At 40.8% G+C, this 25142-nt stretch overlaps 2 protein-coding genes across 7 annotated transcripts in view; both read right to left on the reverse strand.

The window, feature by feature from the left end:
- ksr1a (kinase suppressor of ras 1a) overlaps window positions 1–10946 on the reverse strand; it is a 31689-nt gene extending 20743 nt beyond the window's left edge. For 2 of the 5 annotated variants that reach the window (XM_061702332.1, XM_061702333.1), the window contains exons 1-2: window positions 10772–10946; window positions 7125–8724 (exon numbers count right to left, since the gene is read on the reverse strand). In XM_061702332.1, coding sequence (XP_061558316.1) covers window positions 7125–7337 — 213 coding nt within the window. In that variant the 5' untranslated portion in view covers window positions 7338–8724; window positions 10772–10946. The remainder of the gene's footprint in view (window positions 1–7124; window positions 8725–10771) is intronic. The other 3 variants (XM_061702330.1, XM_061702331.1, XM_061702334.1) reach the window with 3 other exon arrangements.
- Window positions 10947–13096: 2150 nt separating this feature from the next.
- On the reverse strand, window positions 13097–24870 carry LOC133415853 (vascular endothelial zinc finger 1-like). 2 transcript variants are annotated; one of them, XM_061702356.1, is made up of 5 exons: window positions 24805–24870; window positions 17618–18375; window positions 15423–15492; window positions 15154–15316; window positions 13097–14680 (listed from the first exon to the last, which is right to left on the reverse strand). In XM_061702356.1, the coding sequence occupies exons 1-5, from the start codon at window positions 24835–24837 to the stop codon at window positions 14316–14318; spliced, it is 1389 nt and encodes a 462-aa protein (XP_061558340.1). In that variant the 5' UTR covers window positions 24838–24870; the 3' UTR covers window positions 13097–14315. The 2 variants fall into 2 exon arrangements, with proteins under 2 accessions (XP_061558340.1, XP_061558341.1); XM_061702357.1 differs by having other exon boundaries at window positions 17618–18372; window positions 24805–24837.
- Window positions 24871–25142: the final 272 nt, after the last annotated feature.

A 25142-nucleotide genomic window follows, 5' to 3' on the forward strand; every position in this document is an offset into this window, starting at 1 on the left:
CATGCGCACAGCAAAGGCCCTCTCCCGCACAGAGAAGAGACAAAACACAGTGACGCCATGCTGCTCGATGATCACCGTCGCAAAAAGTCATAATTAAAAAGGAGAGGATTTTTTATTTTTGGTAAAAGAAAATAATAATTCATGCATTTCAATACAACATAGATCACGAACAAAACTCTTGAGTCTTTGCTGCATACGCATGGGCTGTGCAGACATTTTGACCAGCTTTAAAAAGAACAGACAGGCTCCAAATGCGCTGCAAAGTGGATATGATGGAGCCAAACTCAGAAATCTATAAAGAGCCACAGAAAAAGTAGAACGTAGGCAGTACGAGAGGCAGACAGAGGCCAGACTGAGTGGGATTAACATGCGTAAAGTGAAGTAGCGGTTAGCACTCCATGTGGAGAGGCCGGTATCATTATCCTCTCACTGGCAAGGCAGAACAACACACAGTTCAAGTGCAATAATAAAACTGTCTCAATGCGCATGTAAAGTGAATTGGAGTCACTCTTGATTACACTCCAGTGCAATATTGAAGCAAGGCCACTTGGCGCCACCTGTGCAAGCGCTACTTTGACCTCACACTGTTCATTCACTCAGTTGCTTTCAAACTCAAGCAGGGATGTCATCTATTGTGACACAACAGTTTGCACCTGATCACCTGTTCGTGGCTGTAGCTAGCCGGAATTTTCCAAGCCGGTCACAAAGTTCATCCTGACAAACTAGTACCACCAAATCAATTAAAGAAAGAGTAGATCTCGAGTCAGCCAGATTTCTCGTCATCTGCAGTATATGCCCGTGTCTGTTTGTTTGAGGTTTGAGCGCAACGATGAGGGAAGCACGATGTTTTGTTGTTCACATGGTTTGTAGCATTGGGTTCTGAGTCTATATACAGCTAAAACATCTTCCAATTGACTCGTTTGTGACAACCAGAAACAGAAAACACAAAGAGATTGGGGAGGATAGCTGTAACTGTGTGAAAGAGAACAGATCAAATGCTAACATGCTAACATTTTTATGCTGACATTGGGAAGATAGCAATCAGAGTGGGGAAAGCGCTGACGCATATGAATAAGGATTTTATATTTTTCCCTGTGTTTCCATATTAAATCCAATGAGAATTGGTAACGCTAACATACTAACACATAGCAAGGATTTGACATCGTGTCCTGTGTTAGGTACTTTTGCGAGAGAAAAACTAAAATGCTAAAAGGTTGCTATGCTATCATCCAGTAAAATGGCAAACTGAGTCGAGAAGGTGCGAAGGCAGATTGATAAGCATTTGACATTGTGCGCTGCGGTCCTGTACCATTTTATAAAGGAGATTAGCTCAAATTATAAGAAGACAATTATTGTTATTCTAACATCTAGCAATACAGCAATCTGAGTGGAGAACATGCTGAGGTACATTGAGGAGTATTTTCATTTTGTCCTGTGGTACTATTTTGAAAGAGAATGGCTCAACTGCTAACATGCAAACAGTTGGCATGCTAACATATACCATATCCTCACAGAGTAAAGAAAGCTATAAGGTACTAGTGTACTACTACACTGAAATGCCTAATTAGGCTCCATAATATGGAGGATCAGTCAAATTCTCTGTTTCTGTTTCCCTTCTTTAGCTATAGTTTCTTAACAAGATCCTTATCTTGAGTGTACATCATGTACTGAAACAGTAATAAAAAAATAAAAAAAAGAGAAAAAAAAAGGTGGTTGAATTAATTAAGAATGTATTGGGGTTTTTTTCTCTTCCAAATGAATAAATGGACAGCTGCAACATTTAGCAGGTACTGCTCATCCATCTCGTGGGTGTGTGGGAATGTCAAGCAAATAACAATCTTGCAAACTGAATTTTAACTGAGTCCAAATAGGAATTTAATAAACAGAAATATCATGAAAGTGATATCGGTAAGAAAAATGATGTATAAAAGGATGACAATTGATATTTTGATGCTATCAAGGTTCATGTCAAGCCATAACTGAAATCAGTAGGAGATAACGTTTCACTTTAAATTCGTTGCAGACTCTGACATTATTATTGAATTAATTTAGCATTCTTAACTCATTCACTGCCAGCCTTCCCAGTTAACATGAATATTTGACTTCTAAAGCCGTCAATGGCAGTGAATGTGTTAAGAAATCAAACCACATAATTCCACTATTCTGGTGGAAAAGTCACAAGCAACATTAGAGACATTTCATTATGCTGGAGAGCATTGAAAATGAAGTCCGGAGGAGATGCTCAAATATGTCAGGCATTTAGAACGTGAAATCACAATGAAATCTCAAACAAGAAATGAAAGTGAAATTTCAAACAAGAAGTGAAAGATGGCAAGAAGTGATGTCAAAACAGTGCCAGTAAAGGCAACGGATGTTAGCTGTAGCGCTGCCAGCACCACTTCAAGATACAACTGCTGCAAGACCACCTGAGCACTGGGCTCACTAGCTCAATGTTACGACAACAAGATCACTAATCAGGTCAAACCACAAGGCCCTGACAAAGTGCTTCAGAGAAAGTGGCTCTCCTTTACAATTACCCTCTTTATGGAACGTCACGTCCATCAATCAGTGAGCGACTTGATTCAAAAAATATCATTAATAATAATGTATTATTCACAAAGAAATTAAGACTTTAAAAAAAATGCCGCAATTTGCCTTACAGCAATGAACAAATAAATTCCTTGTCAGAGAAAACAAAAGAAAGGGGATTTAACTGATTCCTGGCATTGACTGTGTGACTGCAATGCTTGGAAAATTAAGAGTTGTTGTTTTTTAGATTACCAGGGAGAGGACACATTTTTTAGAATTTTGTTCCACTACATTTATGGATTTAGACAGCCAGAAAAACTTTAGGTAAATTGTAGCAAAAGTAGTCAGTTCATCTCAGGAACTGCAATCATTTATTCTTAAACTATATTATAAATATATGGACAAGATTTGACAGCTATATAGATTAACATTGCTATAAACTGCAACTATTTTTTTTGGGGGGAGGGGCTCCGTTCAGACTTAGTAGTCCTTTTAAACTTTTAAAATAGTACTTGACAAGGCACTTATCGTGTGAATGTAATGATTGGAAAATTAATGGTTTGATTTCGTTTTTAACCAGTGAGAGGTTTTTTTTTTGGGTGTTTCTTGATGCTTTCTATAATTTGGGATTTAGAGAGCAAGACATAATTTAGGTAAACCGCAGTACATGTAGTCATTTAATCTCAGGAACTGCAATCAACAGATGGATGAACTAATATTGCTCTTCATTGCAACTACCTGGGGGGGAAAACACTAAGTTCAGACTGACAAAAGGCATTCAAAACCCATACAAGAAGCATGGCCAACCTATTGTCTGACGAGAGGTTCACAACAAATACTCTAGCTGTGGAAGTCAGCGTCGCTCAAGAAGTATTCAACCATATCTGATCAGCTTCCAGGGTGGCATGGTCTGCTGCAAGATGGAGACTTCGAGCAGAACATCAACAGGAACTGGGGATTTTTGGGAGGGCAACGATGGGCCATCATGCTCATGGACACTACAGTAAAGGCCAGCATTGACATTGGCTCTGCATAGTGTCACTGTCAAACTGAAATGAAATGGTCAGAGCTTCTACAAATATTACTTTAGGAGCTCTAAATTATCCAAGTTTGTTTTATTCTTGTACACCTAATCAATCAACCGTGTATCCATTGTAACCATCCGTCCATCTTCTGTACCGGTCACAGATGACTTTAGGCGAGAGTCAGGGTCGAACCTGACTGTTCTCCAGTCAGTCACATACAATACAGACAAACAACCATTCACATTAACACCGATGGAAAACTTAGTTTTCAACGAACCTAACGCATGTTTTCGGCATGTGGAAGGATGCAGAAGTACCCCGAGAAAACCCACGCAAGCACAGGGAGAAGACCTGTTAGCCACTCCTCCACCGTGCTGCCTGCGTTAAAGTCAAGAAGAAAATATTTGTCCAGCTAAATAAGAAAAAATATAAAATCCACATAAAATGCCTGCACAATACATCCTCTCATTAAATGCTGTGGCATTGTTCCTAAAAGCTCGATACAGTCCATGACATGATTCCTCTAATCATCTTGCAGCTGAAATGATTGCAAGAAAAAAAAAAGAAAAAAAAAAAAAAACACGAGCAGGGAGCATAAGCAGATCCCGTGGCGACCTCAGAGAGAAGCGACCCTGGAGGGAGATCACATGGGTATTATGAAGAAATACTGTACATAGTTGCAAGGACTTCAGGAATTATTTTATGGTTATAGAAGATGTGTTCTCCAGAGATGGAAAATAGAATTAAACAATTCATTCCAAGTGTGGAAATATATTGAGGGAGTGAAAAATAATGCAAATAAGGCAACAGTTGGCAGGGTAAAAAAAAAAGGGGGGGGGGGGGGGGTATTTGATGGAAAATGTGTACGTACTGTAGATGCCTTATGGTTGGCATGATTGTTGGAGGACGGAGGTAGTAGGTCCTCAAATAGCAGCCAATGCTGGAATAGATGGCCCTAATTAATTGCCAGGTGTACTGTCCACATGAATAAATAAACACTGCCCCTCAAATAGACAGTGAACAGCAGAGGCTGCCGTGCAATAGAGAATATTACATAGTACATGTACCGGCTTTGTTTTAATGTATCCTTTTCAGAGCATTTCCAGGACTGTTGTCACAAAAGCTTTATTTCAAATTCAAACTGCTCGAAAGTAATCCTCCTGGCGTCTAATGCACTCTCTCGGCCTTCTCTGCCACCACGCCTTCATGTACTTTTGGAAGGATTCTTTCGGGATCCTTCACTGCTCTGCTGTCACGGCCCTCTGGATGTTGCCCACATCTTCAAAACGGGTCCCCTTCATGACCCCCTTAACGTTGGGAAAGAAGGAGGGGGAAGAAAAAAAAAAAAAAAAAACACAGCCAGGTCGGGTAATGCCTAGAACAGACTACAGGATTTCAGCCCTGATATTGGCCCGATTAGCTAACGCGGACGATTTCCGAGATCGGTTCCGACATATTTTGCCGGGAACGACAAAACGTCTTGTAGTGTAACATAATCCACGACCAACGATTTGGCCCTACGATGCCAAAATGAAAAGTCTAACGTTTGATTTTTTTTGGGGAGATCCGTGCAGTGTTACATATCAACGACAACTCTCCGACAGCGTACCTTGACGTCGACCAATAGGACTGCGTATTGTGACCGGTGCGTCGCTTGCGGCTGTCAACATTTATTCACGCGCACAAACCAATATTGACCAAAGTTTTACAGTATAATTCGACAGAACGCCGGCATGTTTACGTACAACCGTTAGTGTTAGCACTAGCTTGGTAGACTACATAACATTTTGTTGCCTGCTTGCGAGCCACATCGTATTAAAAGTACGTGAACATACCTCAAGCAATCCTTGAATGAACGTCCTCTGTCGAGAACCAGTGACAACCACCGCACGTTTTTCCTCATTTTGTCGCCCCCCCCCCAGTGTCGCAATGGTAACGAGACACGTTTTCTGATTTCACCTCTCCGACAGTGTTCGAATTGACAAGATAAATCCCAGCGATAATAAAAGACGGGATGCGGTGGCATCGTCGCGTAGTGTTGCCACAGTCTGCCTGAGATACGGCAAGATTTAATGGCAGTCGTCTGACATTGCGCAATTGTGAAAGGCCAAATTTGTCTTGTAGTCTGATCCAGGCATTAGGAGGCTGCTCCAACTCAGCGATGTTCTTCTCATTGCATGCTGAGGGCATTGTGAGTAGCAGCCATGAGTCCTTCCACAACAAAACAAACGCCGGCGGATCTTTTTGTCGACGAGCCCGTCGATCGTCTGGCGCACATTGAAGGGGAAAACTCGTAGTTTGTGTTTGAAATATATCTTTTGTGACACCGGTCCTGAAAATGCTCTGCCACACATTGTAGAAACGAGTTAAAGGACGACAGACGTATTTATGATTAAACAACAACAAACTGATTCCCCCCCCCCAAAAAAAAACTTTGTCAAGCTGCATGAGACAAGAAAGAAAAGGCTGTAAATCTGGATAAAGGTATGGAAACAGGAATATCTTGGAGTATATATCGCTTCAGTGCAACTCATCCAACTCCGTGAGTCACAACGGCGCCTCCCGTTTGTGCGTAATCCTCCATAAACCAGGAAGTAGCCTGCCAACTAATTAATATTAACACAAAGAAACAAAGATGCGGCTCTATTCATTTGGTTTCATTTTTATAAACAGTTCAGACCTGGCAGAGGAATGTGCTCTGCTGAGTGACATTCTAGTGAGTCATTATAGCATTGCCAAAAGAGAAAATTAAATGGTGGACTAAGTCTTTTGCACAGTGATGTGTATTATAAAAATACTTAGCACATCTGCCTCACAGGCGAGTGAATAAATCTGGCTATTACATGAGGGAACGTGGCGAATATAAAACAGAAGAGGTTGCGTGATTTTTGTCAGCTGAACAATGTGAAATGTCAATTATATTAAAGGGAGTGCAGCAGATTGATTAAAATGACTGAAACGTTGAGGGTTTTCTACAACAGCAATCATGATTGGTACTATTGCATGCATGCATGCATCTTGTGCCACATAGCAGGAGAGAGCATAGTGTGCAGAGGCCCTGCGCCATGCGAGCAATGTCGGGTCATTCCAACGCTCCAGTTGCAGGATAGCTTAAACTGAGCATCGCATTTGCAAAAATAATAATAATAATAATAATAATAATAAACAAGAACATGTGGTGCAATTCGGGTCCCCCCCTTTTTGTTTGTTTGATAATCGTGCCGGCCTCTAGGAGTCAAGGCTACATTACAAGCGCACCATAGCATGTGCACTTCTATAAATAAAAGCAGATTATTCGACATTAAGCCGAGATGAATTGTGCTATGAACGAAGCAATGGGAGCTCCTTAACGGAGGAAGCAGAGAGGTCACACGGGAGCTTTTCAAGCATCTTTCAGGTGCTGATGCAAAAAAATAAAAAATGGAATAGCGAAACGTCATTTTTGTGGGTGCCTCCAAAAAAAAAAAGAAAAAAAAAGCCTACGCGACCGAGGCGGACGTCGCGGCTTCATGACTCCGCAGTTTGACAAGACTCGCGACGGCCTTTTTGTCACAGTCGCGTCCGATTTACCTCCAGTGTGCGGATTTCCTGCTGCGTGAGGTCGTTGGACGCGGCGCATTTGGTCCTGAGTCCCTGCAAGCTGGAGATGGAGATATCGATCATGTTCTGGATCAGCTCGCACTGGTGGAGCGCGGCCATGGCTGCGTCGCCGTCGCCGTCGCCCCTCGCCGGCTTCTCGCCACTCTCGACCATGTTCCCGGCGATAGCAGACGCACTATCCATTCCTCGGCATTTGGGCTCGGCTGGGAGGGCTGGAGTCGAAGCGTTAACGGCTCCAATCCGACATATGCGGCAGCCCCCGGCCAACTGTTGTGACAAGAAGCACCTGACCGCGCCAATGTCCCCAGCTTCCGAACCGGAGACAATATGTCGCCTTTGCTCTTAATCCACTGAACACCCTCGATGCAGGGCGGTTGTTTAAAAGTCCCTCGACTTGACGTTTAAGTCCGTTGTTTAGCGACAACAAAGTCTTGTCCCCTCCAACACGCGCGCGCGCACGCACGCACACACACAACGCTCTGCTAGTGGCTTTCACCGTCTGTCAGCTGTTAGGAACATCATGGGGCGCGCGATGCACTCTGGGAAATGTAGTCGACAGGGTGTGCCCCCCTTGTCCGTCTGTGACACACACGTACACACAAGGAAAGGGAACCGCTTTTGTACTCTCCTGTCGTTAGATGTTCAAGTGGCCAGTTCAACCGAGAAACAACAAGGAAATTCAAATGAACTGAATAGTCGTTAGCAAAAATGAAAATTAAAATGACTTTTATACATTTGGGCTGTGAGAGATCATTACAGGCCCTGTGGGAAATTACCAAGTTTCACTTAATTTGTCAGAAAATTAAATACAAATGGAATAACTACAAATATAAGTACAAGGTACAATAAACAGTGCCGTTCATACAACAGAACAAGTCAAAGCCTTCCTGTAAGTGTACCAGTGTTGTGTTATATTGCTAATTTGTGCGTCCACTGAGATGACATCATCATTATTACTTCCGTATTTATACTTTTTGTGACATTTTTATTCAGTGGCGGGGTGCAGTGAGATTTTTGTCATGTAAAATGTGGGCCTCGGGTCAATAAAAGTGGGAAACGCTGCTCGACCTCACCACGGCGGAGTTCATTTTCTACCTTGACATCAGTGGTCGATTGGAATGTCTATGTGGGATGCTGAGCTGGAAAAGAAAGAACATGAATTAAAAGTATTTGATGTGTGCAGCGCAGCCAAATTCCCAAAGACACACTGGGGCATCTTGTAAATTAACTCAGTTTCTTACTGTACACATTTTTACTTAAATCACAACAAATGTAACCTCTCCATGTGACCGTTTCTCAGTAGCCAACAGCCAGTGTACATCATTAGATAAGTGACACGCTGGTGCAGAATACATATTTCCGGTGCCTTGGGGAGCCACTGTGGAGCTACTTAGATGTCTGGCTCAAGGGCACATCAGCTGTGACGGTCTGTGCCGAATGGGGGAATCGAGCCTCGGGGTGCTTCAGTCACAGGCTTTATTTATAGCCACTCGGCCGCAGCTGCCCCGAAAGAGTAGATGTCATTATTCAATCAGAGTGCGAGAGAGCCAAATGACATCACATAGTGGGGCTGTAAAAACAAAAAAACAAAAACAAATGCACTCTTGTATTGGGATAAAGCATGAACAAAGTGTTTTTTTTGTTGTTTTTTTTTACACACAGAATGCAGAAGTCTCAACAGGTGGTGTTGGTCAGCACCATCACTCCTTCCTCCTACTCACACTTGCTTCCACACTGAACGGGATCAACTGAAACGTTTAGAAACGTCACAAATTCCCATTTTATTGCAAGCTGAAGCAGTTTGCCCTCGTGTTGAGGAAGAGGGTGCCATTCTGTAACAAACTATCTCCTTGATGCCATGGGAGTGCGATGTTCCTTCTTTTAATAGAGGCCGATTATACAATAGAACGTGAGTCACTTCTAAAGGAACCTTGCGTTCCCTGCCTCCGTCTCGCAATACATTTCTCCTCTCAAAGCAAGGGCCATCAGCTTCGTTCCATAGCGCGATCAAACCATGACAAACATAACCACTCATCGCGATTGTGACGAGAAATTGTTTGGTGTCCATCGAATATTGTACCCAAAGAGGGGTGCAGTGAAACTCTTTGCGGTTGACTATACATGAATTCAGCTATGAAATAGGACAAGGACGGTCCTACTTTTTATACTTTTTGCTGGAAAATGTACCTTTTCGCATTTAGGTCCTCTTTCTTTAACGTCCTTACAATGTCACAAGATGTCGCCAAAGCCGCTGACAAGTCGGAGAGTATTAATTTGTCAGCAAGTAATTTATCTTGACTGTTCTAAGAGCTTTGTATGTTGGGGAGGAGCTAAGTTTAGCCTGGGTTGTCATGGCGAGTCGTCGCTCTGCTGAGTGGCTCTTAAAAAGCTCGAACTACCAAACGGAAATGAAACCAAATGATCTGCGATCACAGTTATAGAGCACTTAGCTCGGCCGAACTCTGTGTTGATCGCACACTTGGGATTAGCGATCGTAAACATTAAATAGGTTTAACAGTAATGATTGTCAGCGGTTTTCCGGGCAGATCGGGGAGGAAGAGTCGCTCTAAACATAACCGGTCACTTGGTCGGGATAATCAAAACATCTGATTATTGAGATTTTGCTGACTTGATGTTGATCTTGATGAAGCGGGGAATAAGGCTGAAAATCGGCCTGATTATAAGTAGGCTAAATGTGTACTGTACCCTGCTTAAAATTAAACAGAAACAAGTTTTTTTTTTTTTTTTGCGTGTGTGTGGTTCTGCGATTATGCAACTTTTGCTTTGAATTAGGTCGTACTGTTCTAACAGCACAGACTAGATAGTGTCCAGCCAGCAGCACAGTGTGTGCCTCGAAAATTCTAAGTTATTAGTACAAGTAGATAATAAAGCTTCGTTGTGATATTTTACTGTAGGCTGTTATTCAAGGCCTGACAAATGATAGCCACCTACTGTAAACCGGATGATTTTCAATATGTTACACGCACTGGCCACAATATAAGGGGAACTTAAAATATAATCTAATGAGATCAATAACTAAGGCAGTTATGCCTTTACGAAGATAATCCTCAGCAAGACAAAATATAAAATATTGTAGTCATGGTTGTAGTATACAGTGGCGTACGGGTGCACAGCATTATACTACATGATAGGTGGTTAATTGTAATCTTTTTGTCTATTTCAGTACATGAGAGAGGCAAAGGCCGGTATTAGTAAACTCTGCATTGCAGCAGGCATTAAAGTACAACTGCAAAGTACAACCACAACATGAAAAGGAGAAAGATTCTACTTTTAAAGGCATACATTGTGATACATCTCTTGGTTTGGGTCGTGGCAGGCACATTTGAGGAAGGCCAGTGAGTTGAAATGTAGCCATTAATGTTGCTAAACACTCATGTTGCTTCACACAGGAAGGAAAGAGAAGAGCATTTGTCTTATCTTGCACGCCATGTCTGTCTTGTCACCAGTTGGACAACTGACACACATGACCAGCGTGTAAAAATACAATTCATTTGACACATTTTGGAGTGAAGCACGATTATCTTGCCAATTAAACTTCAAGTACTTCATTCACAGCAGGAATAAAAAAACACCAAAAATAAAAACTTGGTCCTCACCATTTCTTGCTTTGCTTCTCCTTCTCCCTCTTTGCTGTTTTCTCCCATCCAAAAACATGCTGCTCTAAAAACCACACTTCATTATTATTCATTGAACAAAAGTACAAACACTAAAAGAGGGCTTGGGAGCATAACAACGCTCAGATAGGCAGCTTGTGAGTTACTGTCCAACACTGTCTTCCTTAAGCTGTTTAAAGGGCAGCCAGGTGGCTGCACTGAGCATGCAACTATCTTCAGACTAAATGAGATTGGAGACAGTCTGCCGCCATCTTCTTTCTTGGCAGAGGATTTCCATCAAGCAAACTTTCAAGTTGGGAGGCCTCCCAGAGCTCGTTGCAATATTTGGGTGCGTGATGGGTACCTTAAATTCTGCTGCAGCCAGAAGTCCAGCAAAGAATTTGATCATTTCATTGATATCCGGTGTTTCGATTCATGGAATGTTTATTTTTTTATATTACTTTCATGCATATTTGTTTACTTTGACAAATCTTGATTAATGGCAACACCAACGCAGGCATTAACATTTGAAAATGATTACTGGTCGCCATCTGCTGGGCAACTGTAGATGACGACACATTCAAGCGGAGGTTGGATTCAGCCATGAGTTCTCAAAATAATGTGAACAACACTTTTTCCTGTAAGGGGACATATTGTTGACAAATTACTTTTTCATTGCTTGTATACAAATAGTTGGGTCTGGAGTACCTGGTCATCCAACAAGTGTGAAAAGAAATAACTAAGTGAAACTTTTGGGATCCGCCTATTTCCGAAAATGTGCCTAAATTTTAAAAGGTCAAGTAGCTTTGATAATGGGGAGGGGAAAAAAAAAAAAAATATATATATATATATATATATATATATATCCCATTTAAACTCCAGTTCAGTGCTGAATGGGTGAAAACGGTTTAATTTTAGGTAACAAAGGCAAATGAACAAGGCTACTGAACACTTACGTTGGCTTTTCTAGAGTTTGTAAAAAAAATTTTAAAAAAAAGACTGAAATAGAGTAAAACGCTCCTGAATTTTGCAATGATTAAAGGTGAACATTATTTGATAAATACAAAATATGTAATGTTTTCTTTTATTTAGACAACCCAAATAAAAGGCACATAACATGATGCATGTTCATGTAATAATTTGACAAACATACATTGAAAAAAAATAAAATAATGCAGGAATGTTTGATCTAATTGGAAAGCCTACTTTCCTGTATATACAAAATTACCATTGTTAATATTCTAATACAAAAGTTTTATTTAAAAAAGGGTTATTTTATCTTTCACATCTATCTTTACTACCATATCCACAGACCTAAAATTGTTTTGTACAAAGATATACATTCAAACTGCTTTCACGAGGCTCATGGAATTTCCAATTCATATTTGTCTTAGAAAATAAAGAGATGTTCAATTCAACAAAAAACACAATTTATCACGTTATCACTGTATCAAATTTGGCAAAGTCTTTTATAGTGTATCTATGTAATACGCACATTAAGAAAATAACACCACTATTTTGTTTAAAAAAAAAAAAAACTGAACAATGACAATCATGCATATTGCATTTTCTTTTCAGTGTCAACTGAAAGTCTCCAACACTGTCAGACAACAATGCATTCATTAAAAAAAATATGTAAAGGTCAACATAATTAGTGTTCAGGGTCATGCAATGTCAGTCTTGGCCCAATATTTTCATTACATTAATTATTATTATTTTTTTTTAATCACATCAGTCCCTGGTCAGAAGAATTCTCAGCCTGAGACTGATGTTTGCTTAAAAGTAAAATAAAATGTACAGTAGATATGCCATTGTACAGTAACTCAGTGAACAGTTATTCTTTTAAACTATTACTATTCTTGTCCCTGATAAAGCAGGGAGATCTGTAGGCAACCAAAGACTTGAAACGCTCCTTCATGTAACATCTGCAAATCACTATTAGGGCAAAGGGAATAAAAAAATATAAATAAAAAAATAAACATTCAACAATCAAATCATCAAGGTGAGGTGCCGATTCACACATAACCTCACTTTAAAATGATTTTTTTGGGACTATGGTAGGTACTGCAATATATTAGCAGACAGACTCACACGCACACTATGACATTTTGAATTTACACAAACTACTTGAGCTCCACCGGTATGATAATCCAGTGCAAACAATCACTAAAAGAAAAATCTAAATTGAACAAAAAAATAAAAAAAAATTGTCTGCGTGAGCCACTAACCGTTTCACTTCAAAAGAAAACAACACTGGTGATTGTTTATCCAATTGTTTTCTGACAAAAACCTCCTAAAGTACCAAAAGATTTTTACAACTGAATTAAAAAAAAAAAAAAAAAAACCTAACAAAACAAAAAACACGGACAAGCCAGAATGAATATGTGCATACATATTCTTTCAAAGGTGCGTGTTTCCTGAGTGAGTCTTTTGGGGGCAGTAGGAGTTAACGGTGGGTGGAAAAACAAGGTTTGTAGAGGAGTCAGACATCACTTCAGACTTTTTGTAACAAAAATAGCCTGAAAAGCTTCAAGATACACCTGTGCTTTTCCAGTTTAGTCACGATGAAGCCACAGGCGTCGACTGGCATGTCAGCTTGACCTTTAATACTAATACTGCTGCTTTTTAAGTGTGGCGGACGTACGTTCAGTGCAAGGCTCAATCGACTCTAACTACATTGAGGCGGGGACGGGGTGGGGAGGTTAAAACAGACCATAGAACATAAACACAAGTCTTCATAAGTCCATACAAATATAAAAATACAAACATTTCATCATCAAGCGGACACTTTTGGAGAGATCTCCTTGAAAAGACGGGTAAAAACTCAAAATGCAGAACTATGTTGAATTTACAAGTTAGCTGTACCTTAAGAGTGTAGTAACTACTATCTGAAAACAAAATGGAAAAGCTGTAGTAAGGTGAAAAAAATATCCTTCCTTGCACATGGAAGCTGCTGTCCCTTTTTACTATGCTTTTTTTCTCCTACATTAAATATGGATTACCAGGCTATAGTTAACGTATAAAGCAACAGCCAGAGGCTGTGGAAGAGAAGTCAGTCCATCTCGCTTCTCCTATGGTAAAAAAGAAAAGAAAAGAAAACGACAACAAAAAAACAGTTTCTTCTTCCATGACAGTCCATCATGATGTATGAGGAATCATCTCACTTCAGTTATTACAGATCAGTTTCGTCACTCTAACAGACTAAGCTAATTCCTAAACGTGTCCTTATTTCAAGGACGGTCCTACTTGGTTTCTCGTCAAGTGTTGTGCATCTCCTGTAAGTCATGTTAACATGAACTGGGATGCAGCTAAGAATTCGCGAGCGCCCCCTGGCTGCGCAGCTCGTAAATACAGCACACCCACTTGGAGGTGTGAGGAATGAAAGTATGAGGGTTTCTCAAAAAACAACCCCCCCAAAAAAAAAGACAGGGGGTCGGGGAGCTGGCCCTGAGGGGCAAATTGTGAGATGAGTCTCATTTTATTTTTTCCCTTTCTTCCTGGCCAGTTCAATGCTCCTTCTCCTTTTGAGTTGTTTTTTGTTTTATCTTTACCAGGGTGGGGAAGACGGTAAGACTTGGGACAAGAAAGGCATGCTATCCACTGGCCGCATGGCAATGTTAAGTGGGCCGGCGATATTCATTGGCATGGGGGTGGTTATTGCGACCGGGTGAGCAATATTCATGGACGCGCTGGCAGGGATGTTGACAGACGCGATGTTGACGGGCCCGGTGATGGTGAGCGGGTGCTGAAGGCTGACCGGCGACGTGATGTTGACCGTGTTGGTACTAATGTTCATTTGCGCCGCTATGGTGACGGCGTTGTTGTTATTGTTGGAGTTGCCCCGGTTCATCGCCGTGGTGATGGGAGCCGAAACAGTCACTGGTGTAGCTGAGACAGAGTTGCAGACCTGGTCTGGAGAGGAACAAGGAACAGTTGGCAAATGTTTGATTTGCAAATGACAATAAAGGCGTTCTGATTCCGATTTACTACAATTATGACTTAACTATGTTATCGAGGTTAGTAACAGAGACTACGCGTGTTCCGACTTATGGAGAAATTTGGGTTACGCTGGTGTCGTACGAACGGAACTCTGTCGCAAACCAAAAACTACCTGCACCAGTATATAAGGGGAGGAAAACTATTTCTAAAGCTGAACAGAGTTACCGTCAGCCAGTGTTTCGGAAAGGATTGTGTTTGACTTGAGGTTCCACTGTCTTTTGTGAAAGGGTTAAAAAAAGAAGCAGGTCTTAAAGAGCATTATTTATTAAAAAAAAATTAAAAAAGTTGAAAACTGAATCTTACGAAAACTAGGGCATACGCAAACCGTGGTTCGACTGCATTTGTCAGGGCTTTTGCCATGCTTTGATTCCAGATGCGAGCAATACCTTTGTTACAGGAGTTGAAGTTTGTTTGCCCGTGAGTCTTCAGGTGGCTGGTGATGTAAGCCGCACTCAGCATCTTCCCACAGATGCTGCAGGTCACCTTTCCCTCGTGTCTGATCATGTGAGAACGCAGTCGGTCTTTGGTGGCAAACGCAGAGGTACACGCCTGCAAATGCCCGAGACACACAAGGTGAAAGTGTGACGACAACATAACTGTGAAAATAATAAACAATCTTGATAGTCCTAATCGTCAGATGTACATATAGACGTACCGTCACTTGACATTTAAACGGCCGTTCGGAAGAATGAACATGCTTCACGTGGCAACTCAAGTGGTCAGGCCTGCAACAAAAAAAGAAAAATGAAAATTGTGTCACTGGTCAAAAAGTAATGAGCTGCAGTATTTGAATTTAGACATGACCTGATGCAGACAGGCGCTTTGGTTCATACACAGACTCTGAGGCTCAAGTATTAACTAAATGACCTCAGCTTGTTTACTGTTCCACTTTCAAATGATTAACAACATGGAACAGTTTTCTCAAAATGAGACCATCAGTGCCACATATAGTCTATAATTTTATTAGTGTTATTACCAATACAATTAATATACAATCAAAAGCCAAATGAAGTGTATTTTTAATACATACGTTTCTTACATTTATATATTAGTTGCATTGCTCAAATCCGGATGTTGTGTGCTCGCTTTGATAACGAAGGGCTTGTGTGAATCCTTAAAAGTTGCGTCAGTGGCGGTTGATTCTCCACGATCAATCATGCGTGATTTAGTTTGGCCTAGTTTCAGGAAGCGCCACACTGAGATGGTACACCATTATAGTGTACACTTGTTTACTCTCAGTAAAGTGGCAGTTGACGCTGGCACAGCTCTTAGATTCATGTATTTGCTTAAATAAATACCAAGTGAATACTAATGTCGTGCAAGCATTAAAGGCCTTAGCCTGAAGTTTGTCACAAAAGTCCAGTGCTAAATTTACACAGCATCTCTCTCAGGAATAACAGAAAATGTAGGTCACAAAGTTTGTTCAACTTTATTAGGGCTGGCCCCGGTTGAAATGTTTTATGTCTGACAAATCAAAGCATGTTTATTAGTGAATGACTTTCAAGACTAAAACCCTGTTTTATTCCATGATAAAAAGTACTTAAAACTATACTTTTATGGAAAGACTAATCTAAAAGAACACTTAGAATCTTAAATAAAATTATTTGCATCAAAATGCCTTTTTCAGACTACAATTGTAAATCTAGGTTGTTTAAAAACATTGACTGCCAGTCTTTAAAAAAATAAAAACACCACCCAGAAAATACTTTGATGACATCAGTTACTGGCAATGAATGTGTTAAAGTGATGTTCATTTTGTTGACCTTTAACGGTGAGTCTCTCTTGCATTCATAATCTCAGTTTGGCTTGGCTCCACCACGGACAGCTGGATAGTTCTGGTGACGCTGAGAGTTGAATCATGTTAGTGGGGTGACTAAGGGCGACTGCGTTGGCAGCTGCTCGCGAACCGGAAAGTTTCATTCCGCTGGAATTTTTCTTATTGCGTATCCATACAAATGACAAGTCATGTTGAAGCTTCTCAGTCCTGTGAACCGGAACTTTTTTGTTGTTGCTTTTTTGGTCCCGATCCAAGCGGAGCAGACACAGTTGAGTCCAGTGGATGCCAACAGATCGAGCTAAGTGGTAGTGACTCAGTGGCCTTTTTCTTCAGTGCCCATTCTCGCTTTCAAGCATGCAATCGAATGCCTTACCCACGTCAGTGTACTGGAAGCATGCCTGAAAGTGGCTCACATAAAAACGTCACCATGTAGCACAGGCTAATGGTGCACCGCCACGCTGTTATCATTATACACCTTCCTCCATACCTTCCGTACCCCGCACAACTTGTCGCGCGCACACCGCCACGCTGTTATCATTATACTCTGCTCATTACAAAAATTAGGAATTTAAAATGACAAACGCACAATATATTAACTGATATTAATGGATACATTTAAAGGATCATCTGTACATACATCTATAACATCATATATATCCATCTATACATAAATGATCATCTATGTGCAGTCAGTCAAAATTGCATCAGCCATCAACACGTACTAAAGTCATAATGATATGTATATTATATAATGTATATTATAAGATTCGTTCTGATCAGAGTCCAAAAATTGTGATTCAATGATTTTTCAGGCCCACACGAATCCCAATTCAAATCAACACTGATCTGTGTACAGCCTCGTCAGAACCTTCTATTTTTGTTCAAACGCATTTAAACCTGGTCTTTTTGTCCCCCCCACTTGTAGCTCTCACTTTTGATAAAATAACACCCAAGGTTTGGATACCCTGCGAGCACATTGAGAGAGTAGTTCTAATAAATTGACTAGTGTTAAAAGGAGCACTTCGGAGCAGTTGTGCGTGCGAGATTGCCAACAAAATGTTTTAGTTTCTTACCTGGAAAAACCTTTCCCACAGACGGAGCACACATAGGGCTTATGGACTCCTCCATCATGAGACCGAACATGGTAGGTCATTCGGTCCTTCCTTTTAAACCGTTGGTGGCAAATGGGGCACTCGAAGGGCTTTTCGTCCGAATGGGAGAGCTTGTGGCGATTCAGATGATAAACGTCACGGAAGGCCTTGCCGCACAGCTCGCACCCATGGTTTTTCTTGACAGGTTTGGCAGGTTTCTTGGGGACAGTCTGCTGGTGGTGCGACATGTTGCCCATCGCCGAAGTCATGATGCTCGCGCCGGACGAGACGGAAGTGGTCGCCGTGGAGAGGATGCCTGCTGCCGTGGAGATGTAGGAAACATTTCCGTTGTTCTCTCGATGCATCGTGGAGATCATCGGCACCATGGTCGGGGGGGCCGTCTGGGCAACCTTCTTTGGCCTCGACACCATTTTGATACCCGTGTGGCTTGACTCGTGGCGTCGCAGGTGGTAGCTGTCGCGGAAGGCTTTGTTGCAGTAGCCACAAACGAATGGCGTTTTGCCTTTATGCTCCTTTTTTATCACGGGCACTGGTGGCCGTCCACCTCCTCCACTGGTCACATTGTCTTTAAGGAGATCCAGAGCAATGGAAGGGTTCTTGTGGTCGATTTGGATGGGCAGCACGGGCTTTTGGTCGATCGGTTCAGTTCCTGCGTTAAGAAGGGGCAGCAGGCTGTTTTGGGCCACCTGGTGCTGGTGGTGGAGGGCTTCATTGGCCTGCTGGTGGAATAAAAAATATATTTAAAAAGGATTAAAGTACTGCAATGAAGATTAAACATTAGAAAGAAGAGGTGATGACAAGATGCGATGCAAAGCAGTCAATGACAGGTCTGTGTGTGATAAGTTTCACACATTTCCGGTTCAATAAGTATGTGCTGCAAGTATCTTTTTAAAACTCAATGTGCCCTTATTGAAAAATGCAAAGTTATTTGGTAATTGGGTTAGCATTATTGAATTTGGTGGTTACACATTAAGTCAAAGTAGTGAATGTATTGAATGTAGCCGATGTGTTTAAGTAGCAGTGCTTCCACAGAAAAGTAATCACTGTGGACACATGATACTAATTACAAATAACATACTACTTTGGGTCAAATTAACATTTGAATTATTATTTAATCATAGATAAAGTCACATGAATGAAATCTTTACTAAAATTGAAATTGAATTGCAAAAGAGAACTGTTGCACTTGAAGAGATTAGTGGCAGCATGCAGATGTACGACTTTCCGAACCCACAGAACGTCAATGACAACATTGTTTCGTCAAAGGCCAACGGTTGTGCCTAATTACGCAACTCTGCGAGCCAAATGGGCAGCAGATTTTAATTTCAGAAGCAGATTTGTCATTAATGAAGTTGACGCCACAAAGCAATCCAATACTGGATTTAAAAGAAAAATAAAATTTAAAAAAATAAATAAATAAATAAATCCAATTATGACCCTGCTGATTCATCCTGTGACTGCGAAACAAGCATTCCAAACTAGTGGCATAACAGAGTGTAACGTGCTGCCAGAAAGGCTCTGAAGAGCAGACCATTAGTTTTGCAATCGAACAGCAACTAATTTGCAGGTCAGTAAAGATCGAAAAAAGCAAATATCTAGGTTACAAAGTAATATGGAAAGTGGCACAGCAAGGCAATGATTTGTGGCCTTGGCCACAAATACATCACACTTGATATTAAGGTGAACATAATTTAGCAGGTCTAAACTTTATTAGGCTTTGGGGTAAAAATTGGTAAATTTTGGTTTAATTGTGGCTGGCTATATTAACCCTCTTGACAAACTTGTCCTTATTCAAGCTACTAGCACAATGAATACAACTTTATTGTCACTTTTATGCCAAAACAAGTTCAGAGGTTTCAACAAGAACCAACAAAAGTTGATGGCAGGCTGAAGAACTTTACTGCATCAATCGGTAAACTTTAGCCAAGCTCGAAGGAATCATTGCACAAGCTCCCTTTAGTGGTATGCAAAAGAATCACTGCATTAGACAAATAAATACATGAAATACATTCAAAAATATTAGAATACATCTTGTAGCTAGACAAAAGGTGTACATTCTGAACTTTGAATTTATCCAGTACAGTAAATTTTTTACTGAAGAACAGTATAGTACATTTATGTTTAGGTCAGTTTTATTTACCTTTTAAATCTAAAAGTCGCGATTTATGGCACCCCATGACGCTGGAATTCAACAACACAACAAAGCCTTCGTCGCTTCGATATGACGCAAGCGAAATGCTTCTCCGGCCGGCCTCCTCCTCCTTCCAACCCCGCATGCTTTCTCCTTTGTCTGTGGCTCAGTCGACCTGCACGCTGTCCATATACGGGCCAGCCCGTTCGTAGGTAAAATAAGTCATTTCCGCGACGTCATTTTAGAGCGCCACCAACTGATCCAGCGTGGAAATGTATTGGATAGTCACTAAATATAAAAAAATAAATATTGAACAAATATAGCAAGAAGTGTCAGAAGTTGATTGCCTTAAACAGCATTCTGTCATCTACTCTTGTACTGGCTTATGTAAAAATTACTTTTTTTTTTTTTTTTTTTTTTTTAAAACAAAAAAATAGTTGCGAATTATAGCTTTAAGTGTAATACAATTTTGTTTAACTACGCTATGCTGCTCGCTCAGTAAAATGGACTGACACAAGAAGAAAACAGTGTTGTCGACCAGTGGCAAGAAAGGCCAAGGTGAAATGCTTGACCTTTCCCTTTGAGGTTCAATCATCCATCGAAGAAGGCCAGCCAAGAAAGAAGTTGCAAGAGTGAAGGGTTGGGGCTCGGAAAGAAAAATGAACCACACAATGTCCTCCTTATGTCATCTAGCCTATTGTGAAAGACACAAATCTGAGCAGTGATGCACTAGGGCCACAGCAGGGGTGCTTTGTATGCTCATCTTCATTGATTTGGCTCATCTATTCATGAGCCGGGGACATTGTTTATCCACAGCACCGCTCAGTGAAGCTAGCCGTCAGTTTCCCCGACGTGTAAGGGAACCTGGGAACTCATGGCGCTTGCCACCAAGGCACCTGTTCACACATGCCGCCATCCAGGATTACTCAACATAATACGATGCTATCCCCGCCATCCACTGGCACACTGGGCGTGAGGCTGCCGTTTTTGGTTGGCGGGGCGACACCAGTGAAGCTTGTGCAGCGCAGCCATCGCGCACAGCCTGGCACCGATGCCGAACTGCGCGGCCCGTAAAGGCTGTTGTGCCTTCATACAGCTCTGACCATTTTGACACAAATGAGCTCCGACAACTGAGGCTGCTTGCTCATAAATAACATCAAAATGGAGGGAGCTTCCTGATGGCTCCACGGACCACTGTAGACTTGAACGCCACTCACAGTCTTGAGTCCGATTATGCGCCGTCTTCCCTCCATCTTTTGTGTCTCACTATACAGCTGCTTGGCATAATCCCATTTTGGACCAAAACAAAGACCATGTAAAAACTGATGAAAGAGGGGAGGAGGCGGGAAACAAGCTGCAGAAAACACTATTTTATATAAACTATGATTTAGTTTTGCTGGTAAAAAGTCTGTCAAGTTTGTGGTCTTCAATTCTTACCTACATTTCTATCGCCAACTAAAATTCTAAAATCCATAGTCACCTGACAAAGCTACAGTTTTATAAAATATATAAAATATTATTAGGAATATTGTCTGTAAATTGCAATGTAGTATTGTGAAAGGCACTTTCCAAATCACAAGCACTGACATAAGCACCTGGCATCAGATCAAATTTACAAACGCAGACACTAGCAAATAAAACAGTACGGTCATGATTTGTATTTGCTTTTTTGTTAAATGAAATTCCAACATGACTAGTCTGACTAAAAGACGGTCCTCTCACAATGCAATTTAGTTTGAAGAAGTGAATAACAAGGACATTTGAGAGAACATATTACATGTATCTATCTATTCAAGACAAACAAGTGATATTTTGTCTGAAGAAACAGGTTATTGTTTGTCATCGTAGCACGGATGTGTTGATACACTTAAAAACATTACATCTGCGCAACTGAGGCCTTCTGCCAATACGAATCCAATTCCCTCCGGACATCAAATGTTAGAAAATACGACAGCATGTCTGCTTTTGAAATGTGACACAGGCTTTTTGCTACTGGATCACAGCTGCCATAACTCCAGTAAACAGTTGAACAATTCAGGCTTTTGATCACACTATATTAGCTCACAAATACATACAAACAAACGTATTTGAACAAACGCTACATATGGAGATCAACTATGCACCTGAAGAGAGCACCCAGCCCTTATTTTGACATCCGCAAACTAACTCACTTTTAAATATTGTGTAAACATGTTGGTTTTGTGTGTGGACTGAGGGATTCGACCTGGATAGAAAATAGGCTTGTGCTATAATCAAAATAACTAATCAGCTGTCCCGACCAAAGAAAATGTTCTCTATGACCTTCACTGAAAATATCTCTTTTATTTATAAAAAAACAGACCCGAAAGTGAAGACTCTGAATGCATTATTCACAGTTGCATCTCTAACCAGATGCAAACAGCCTTCGCACTGTCTCCTGATTGAGTGCCGAGCCTTGTCAAAACGCTCTTTTCTTGAATGTCACTAAATTCCAAGGTTTAGTACAGGTGTTAGAGCAGTAGTCATCAATATTGCGTATGAACGGTCTAATTTTTTTCTGTTACACCCCCCCCCCTCCCAAAAAGAAAATATGGATAGTTGACAAAAGAGGCTGTATGCTTTCCTTTCCGTTGAATTGGACCAACAGACTTAAGGCCCTTTCACACACTAGGATCTTTCCCTGGAACTCAAAACTTCTGCAGGAATATCGGAGTGGAGTTTTACAATACACGTATAGTTTTGTGTCATTTTCGAAAATTACAAGTTCAAATTACATTTCAGACAAAAAGTACTTTCTGTAACAGCATCTTTCCTTGCAACTTTAATTTACAGTTGACTTAGCAAAGTTTTCCAAGTGTTTAGCGAAGACACGAGTATGTATTCAGAAAATGTTTTGTACTATAATGAAGGTTTGTTTGCAAGGGAACACAGATTTCAGGTTTAGGCCCAGAAAAGACACTGATAGCTTTTGTAAATACATATTGCAAATATTTCAAATTATTAGATATTTGAAGATCGGATAAACAAACAATTTTAAAATGTATTCATATTTTATGTTATTAATTCCTATTGAAAAAAATAACAGAAACGGTTCAGAAGTATTACTTGGCGACTGAAGTGTTGCTCCGCTTACACCAAGAGCCTTAACATTTACAAAAGCCTAAAAGACAAAGTAACAGTGTGAGGTACGAGATACAAGTGTGGATACTAGTGGCTGGCAGGTTGCCAGATATTTTAAAACAAACTGCACTGTCCATCTGTCTTCTTTGCCCAGAGTAAAGTACTCTAAGAGGCACATAAGGGGGGGTGGGAGGTGTATGTGTGTGTGTGGGGGGGGGGGGAAATCTCCAATAAGAAGCCTGAGCCCATACAAAGAGTACATTAATACATAGCGGGATAGCAAGTACGCCTTGTTGCACGATTTACATTCTTTAGACCTTCAAATACCAAAAACCAAGCGAATGTAAAACTTCAATAAAAATACAAGTTGCAAAAATGAATCAGTGTGTGAATTAGCCCATCCCAGCACAGCCTCTTCCCATTTTGGGACCCAACAACTTATCATAATCATCAGTACTACTACTGCAAATAATTACATTGAAAGGTAAATAAGTGTAAATTTAAAAAATTAACGTTCACTGGAGCATAAGTGCTCTGCTCATAAATTGCTGTAGTAAATAAATCAAGTTGGAGGTTGTGTTACTGTACCCGTATTGGCATGAACAAATTCTCTAACGACACGTGACAGCATCACCATTGTTTTTTTAATGCAGCAACTAACTCACTCCAAGAATAAAACTTGTTAACCGCAGGTGAGCTGTTACTTGTTTGTGTTCATAAAATGACGTCAGTGCACTCAGATTTTAACCCCCGCAGTGTTGCTTAATCTGGGTATTTCTATTATAAACAGTTATATAGCCCTTAATTCATTTCGGTCAGGAACAACACGTATCTTTATTCATATATCATTTGAGTAAATTTCTAACTGGAGTAACGTGTTGCACTCTGCAAAATCTAAAGCATGTGGGACAATATTTTGGCACAAACGCCAAAACAGCACAAAATACTGCCTTCAATTGCTATGGCAACATCATCTGAATCTAATCACGTGGTTAATTTTATTTGCACTTAAATCTTTTAATTTCGGGGGCAGTTCGGCACTCCAGGTCTCCCTAAAAAAAAAAAATAAAAATAAAAAAAAAAAAAATAAAAGAGCTTTAGTCTATTAGTAGCTAGTGTTAGCCGATGTTGTGTGCATAGTTTGAATTCCTTTCATCGTCAGCAGAATAAACAGACAAAATAAATGGCCGGAGCCGCGGACTTTTTACTTGCCACGAAGTTGCCGCAACGACTGCACGGCGAGGACCGACTCCAGTGACGTGATGGAGCGTCCCCGAACAGCGTTAGCTAACTTGGCTAGTGAACAAGGAGGAAAGTTGGCCGCGAACCGCCGTTATCAGCTGCTGAGATTTTTTTTTTTTTTTTTTTTTTAAAGCGCGCACACAATTACTCGGCGTTCAAAGCTGGTGGGTGGGGAAAAAAATATGTATTTATGTTTTTCTGTGTGGCAAATACCCAGCGACAAATTACACGAAGAACCGGGCGCCCCGAAGAAATGATGGGCGAAAGCTGGTGTGTGCGTGTGGGGGGGATTGTAACGGCGCAGTGCCTCACTTGAAATGATCCCGCATGTTTTGCTGGCGTCAAACAAACTTCCGAAAATACATTCACGACAGCATTGTGTTTCTCCGAATACTCCGCAGATAATAAACAAATGGCGTTTTCCACACACTCGTTGAGGATGTTTTTCGTTGTTGTTGTTGTTGTTGTTCTTCTTCTTCTTCTTCAAGCGCCAGGCGCACAGCTGGAAGCCAGGATTCATTTACCATTGTTTTGCTTGCTTACTTGTTCTTCGCACTACTCGTTTAAAAAACTGCTTTTGCCGCCAAAAGACTCAGTGGTTAGACTTTTAGCTTTTGCCCACGCGGGCGAAAACGTCCCCCCGCACCCACCCCCACCCCCGAAAGAGTGAACTTACTTGGAAGAGAAACGTACTCCAGCTTGCCTCCATTTCCACACTTGGTAATTGTGTAGGAAACCTAGTAGAACCCTACAACAAAGCAACCAAACATGGCAGCTGAAACAACTTCCGGTAACCTTAAGGGTTGTACCATTTTACAAACAACACGGGGTCCAATTTGGTCATATTATTTTAGATTAGCAAATATTTCGATAATAAAACAAATATATTATTAAAATATATAGTTTTAAATGCTCACTATTAATCCATAAATCACTGAAGTAATTATTTAAACACCATACGGATCATGTGATTACGATTGTTTTCAAAGCACCCCTATTTAATATGCTTCTGTT

The sequence above is a fragment of the Phycodurus eques genome, chromosome 17 (genome assembly GCF_024500275.1).
Source record: "Phycodurus eques isolate BA_2022a chromosome 17, UOR_Pequ_1.1, whole genome shotgun sequence".
In the NCBI taxonomy this organism is placed as follows: Eukaryota; Metazoa; Chordata; class Actinopteri; order Syngnathiformes; family Syngnathidae; genus Phycodurus; species Phycodurus eques.

What these genes read in the sequence shown, in the direction of transcription:
- LOC133415853 (XM_061702356.1), bottom strand. Translation starts at nt 24,837, where the DNA reads ATGGAGGCAAGCTGGAGTACGTTTCTCTTCCAA. An exon ending in GGAGTACGTTTCTCTTCCAA is followed by an intron (nt 18,376 to 24,804) that starts GTAAGTTCACTC and finishes TTATTCCACCAG; the next exon opens with CAGGCCAATGAAGCCCTCCA. An exon ending in CTTCAACTCCTGTAACAAAG is followed by an intron (nt 14,681 to 15,153) that starts GTATTGCTCGCA and finishes GTTCCTCTCCAG; the next exon opens with ACCAGGTCTGCAACTCTGTC.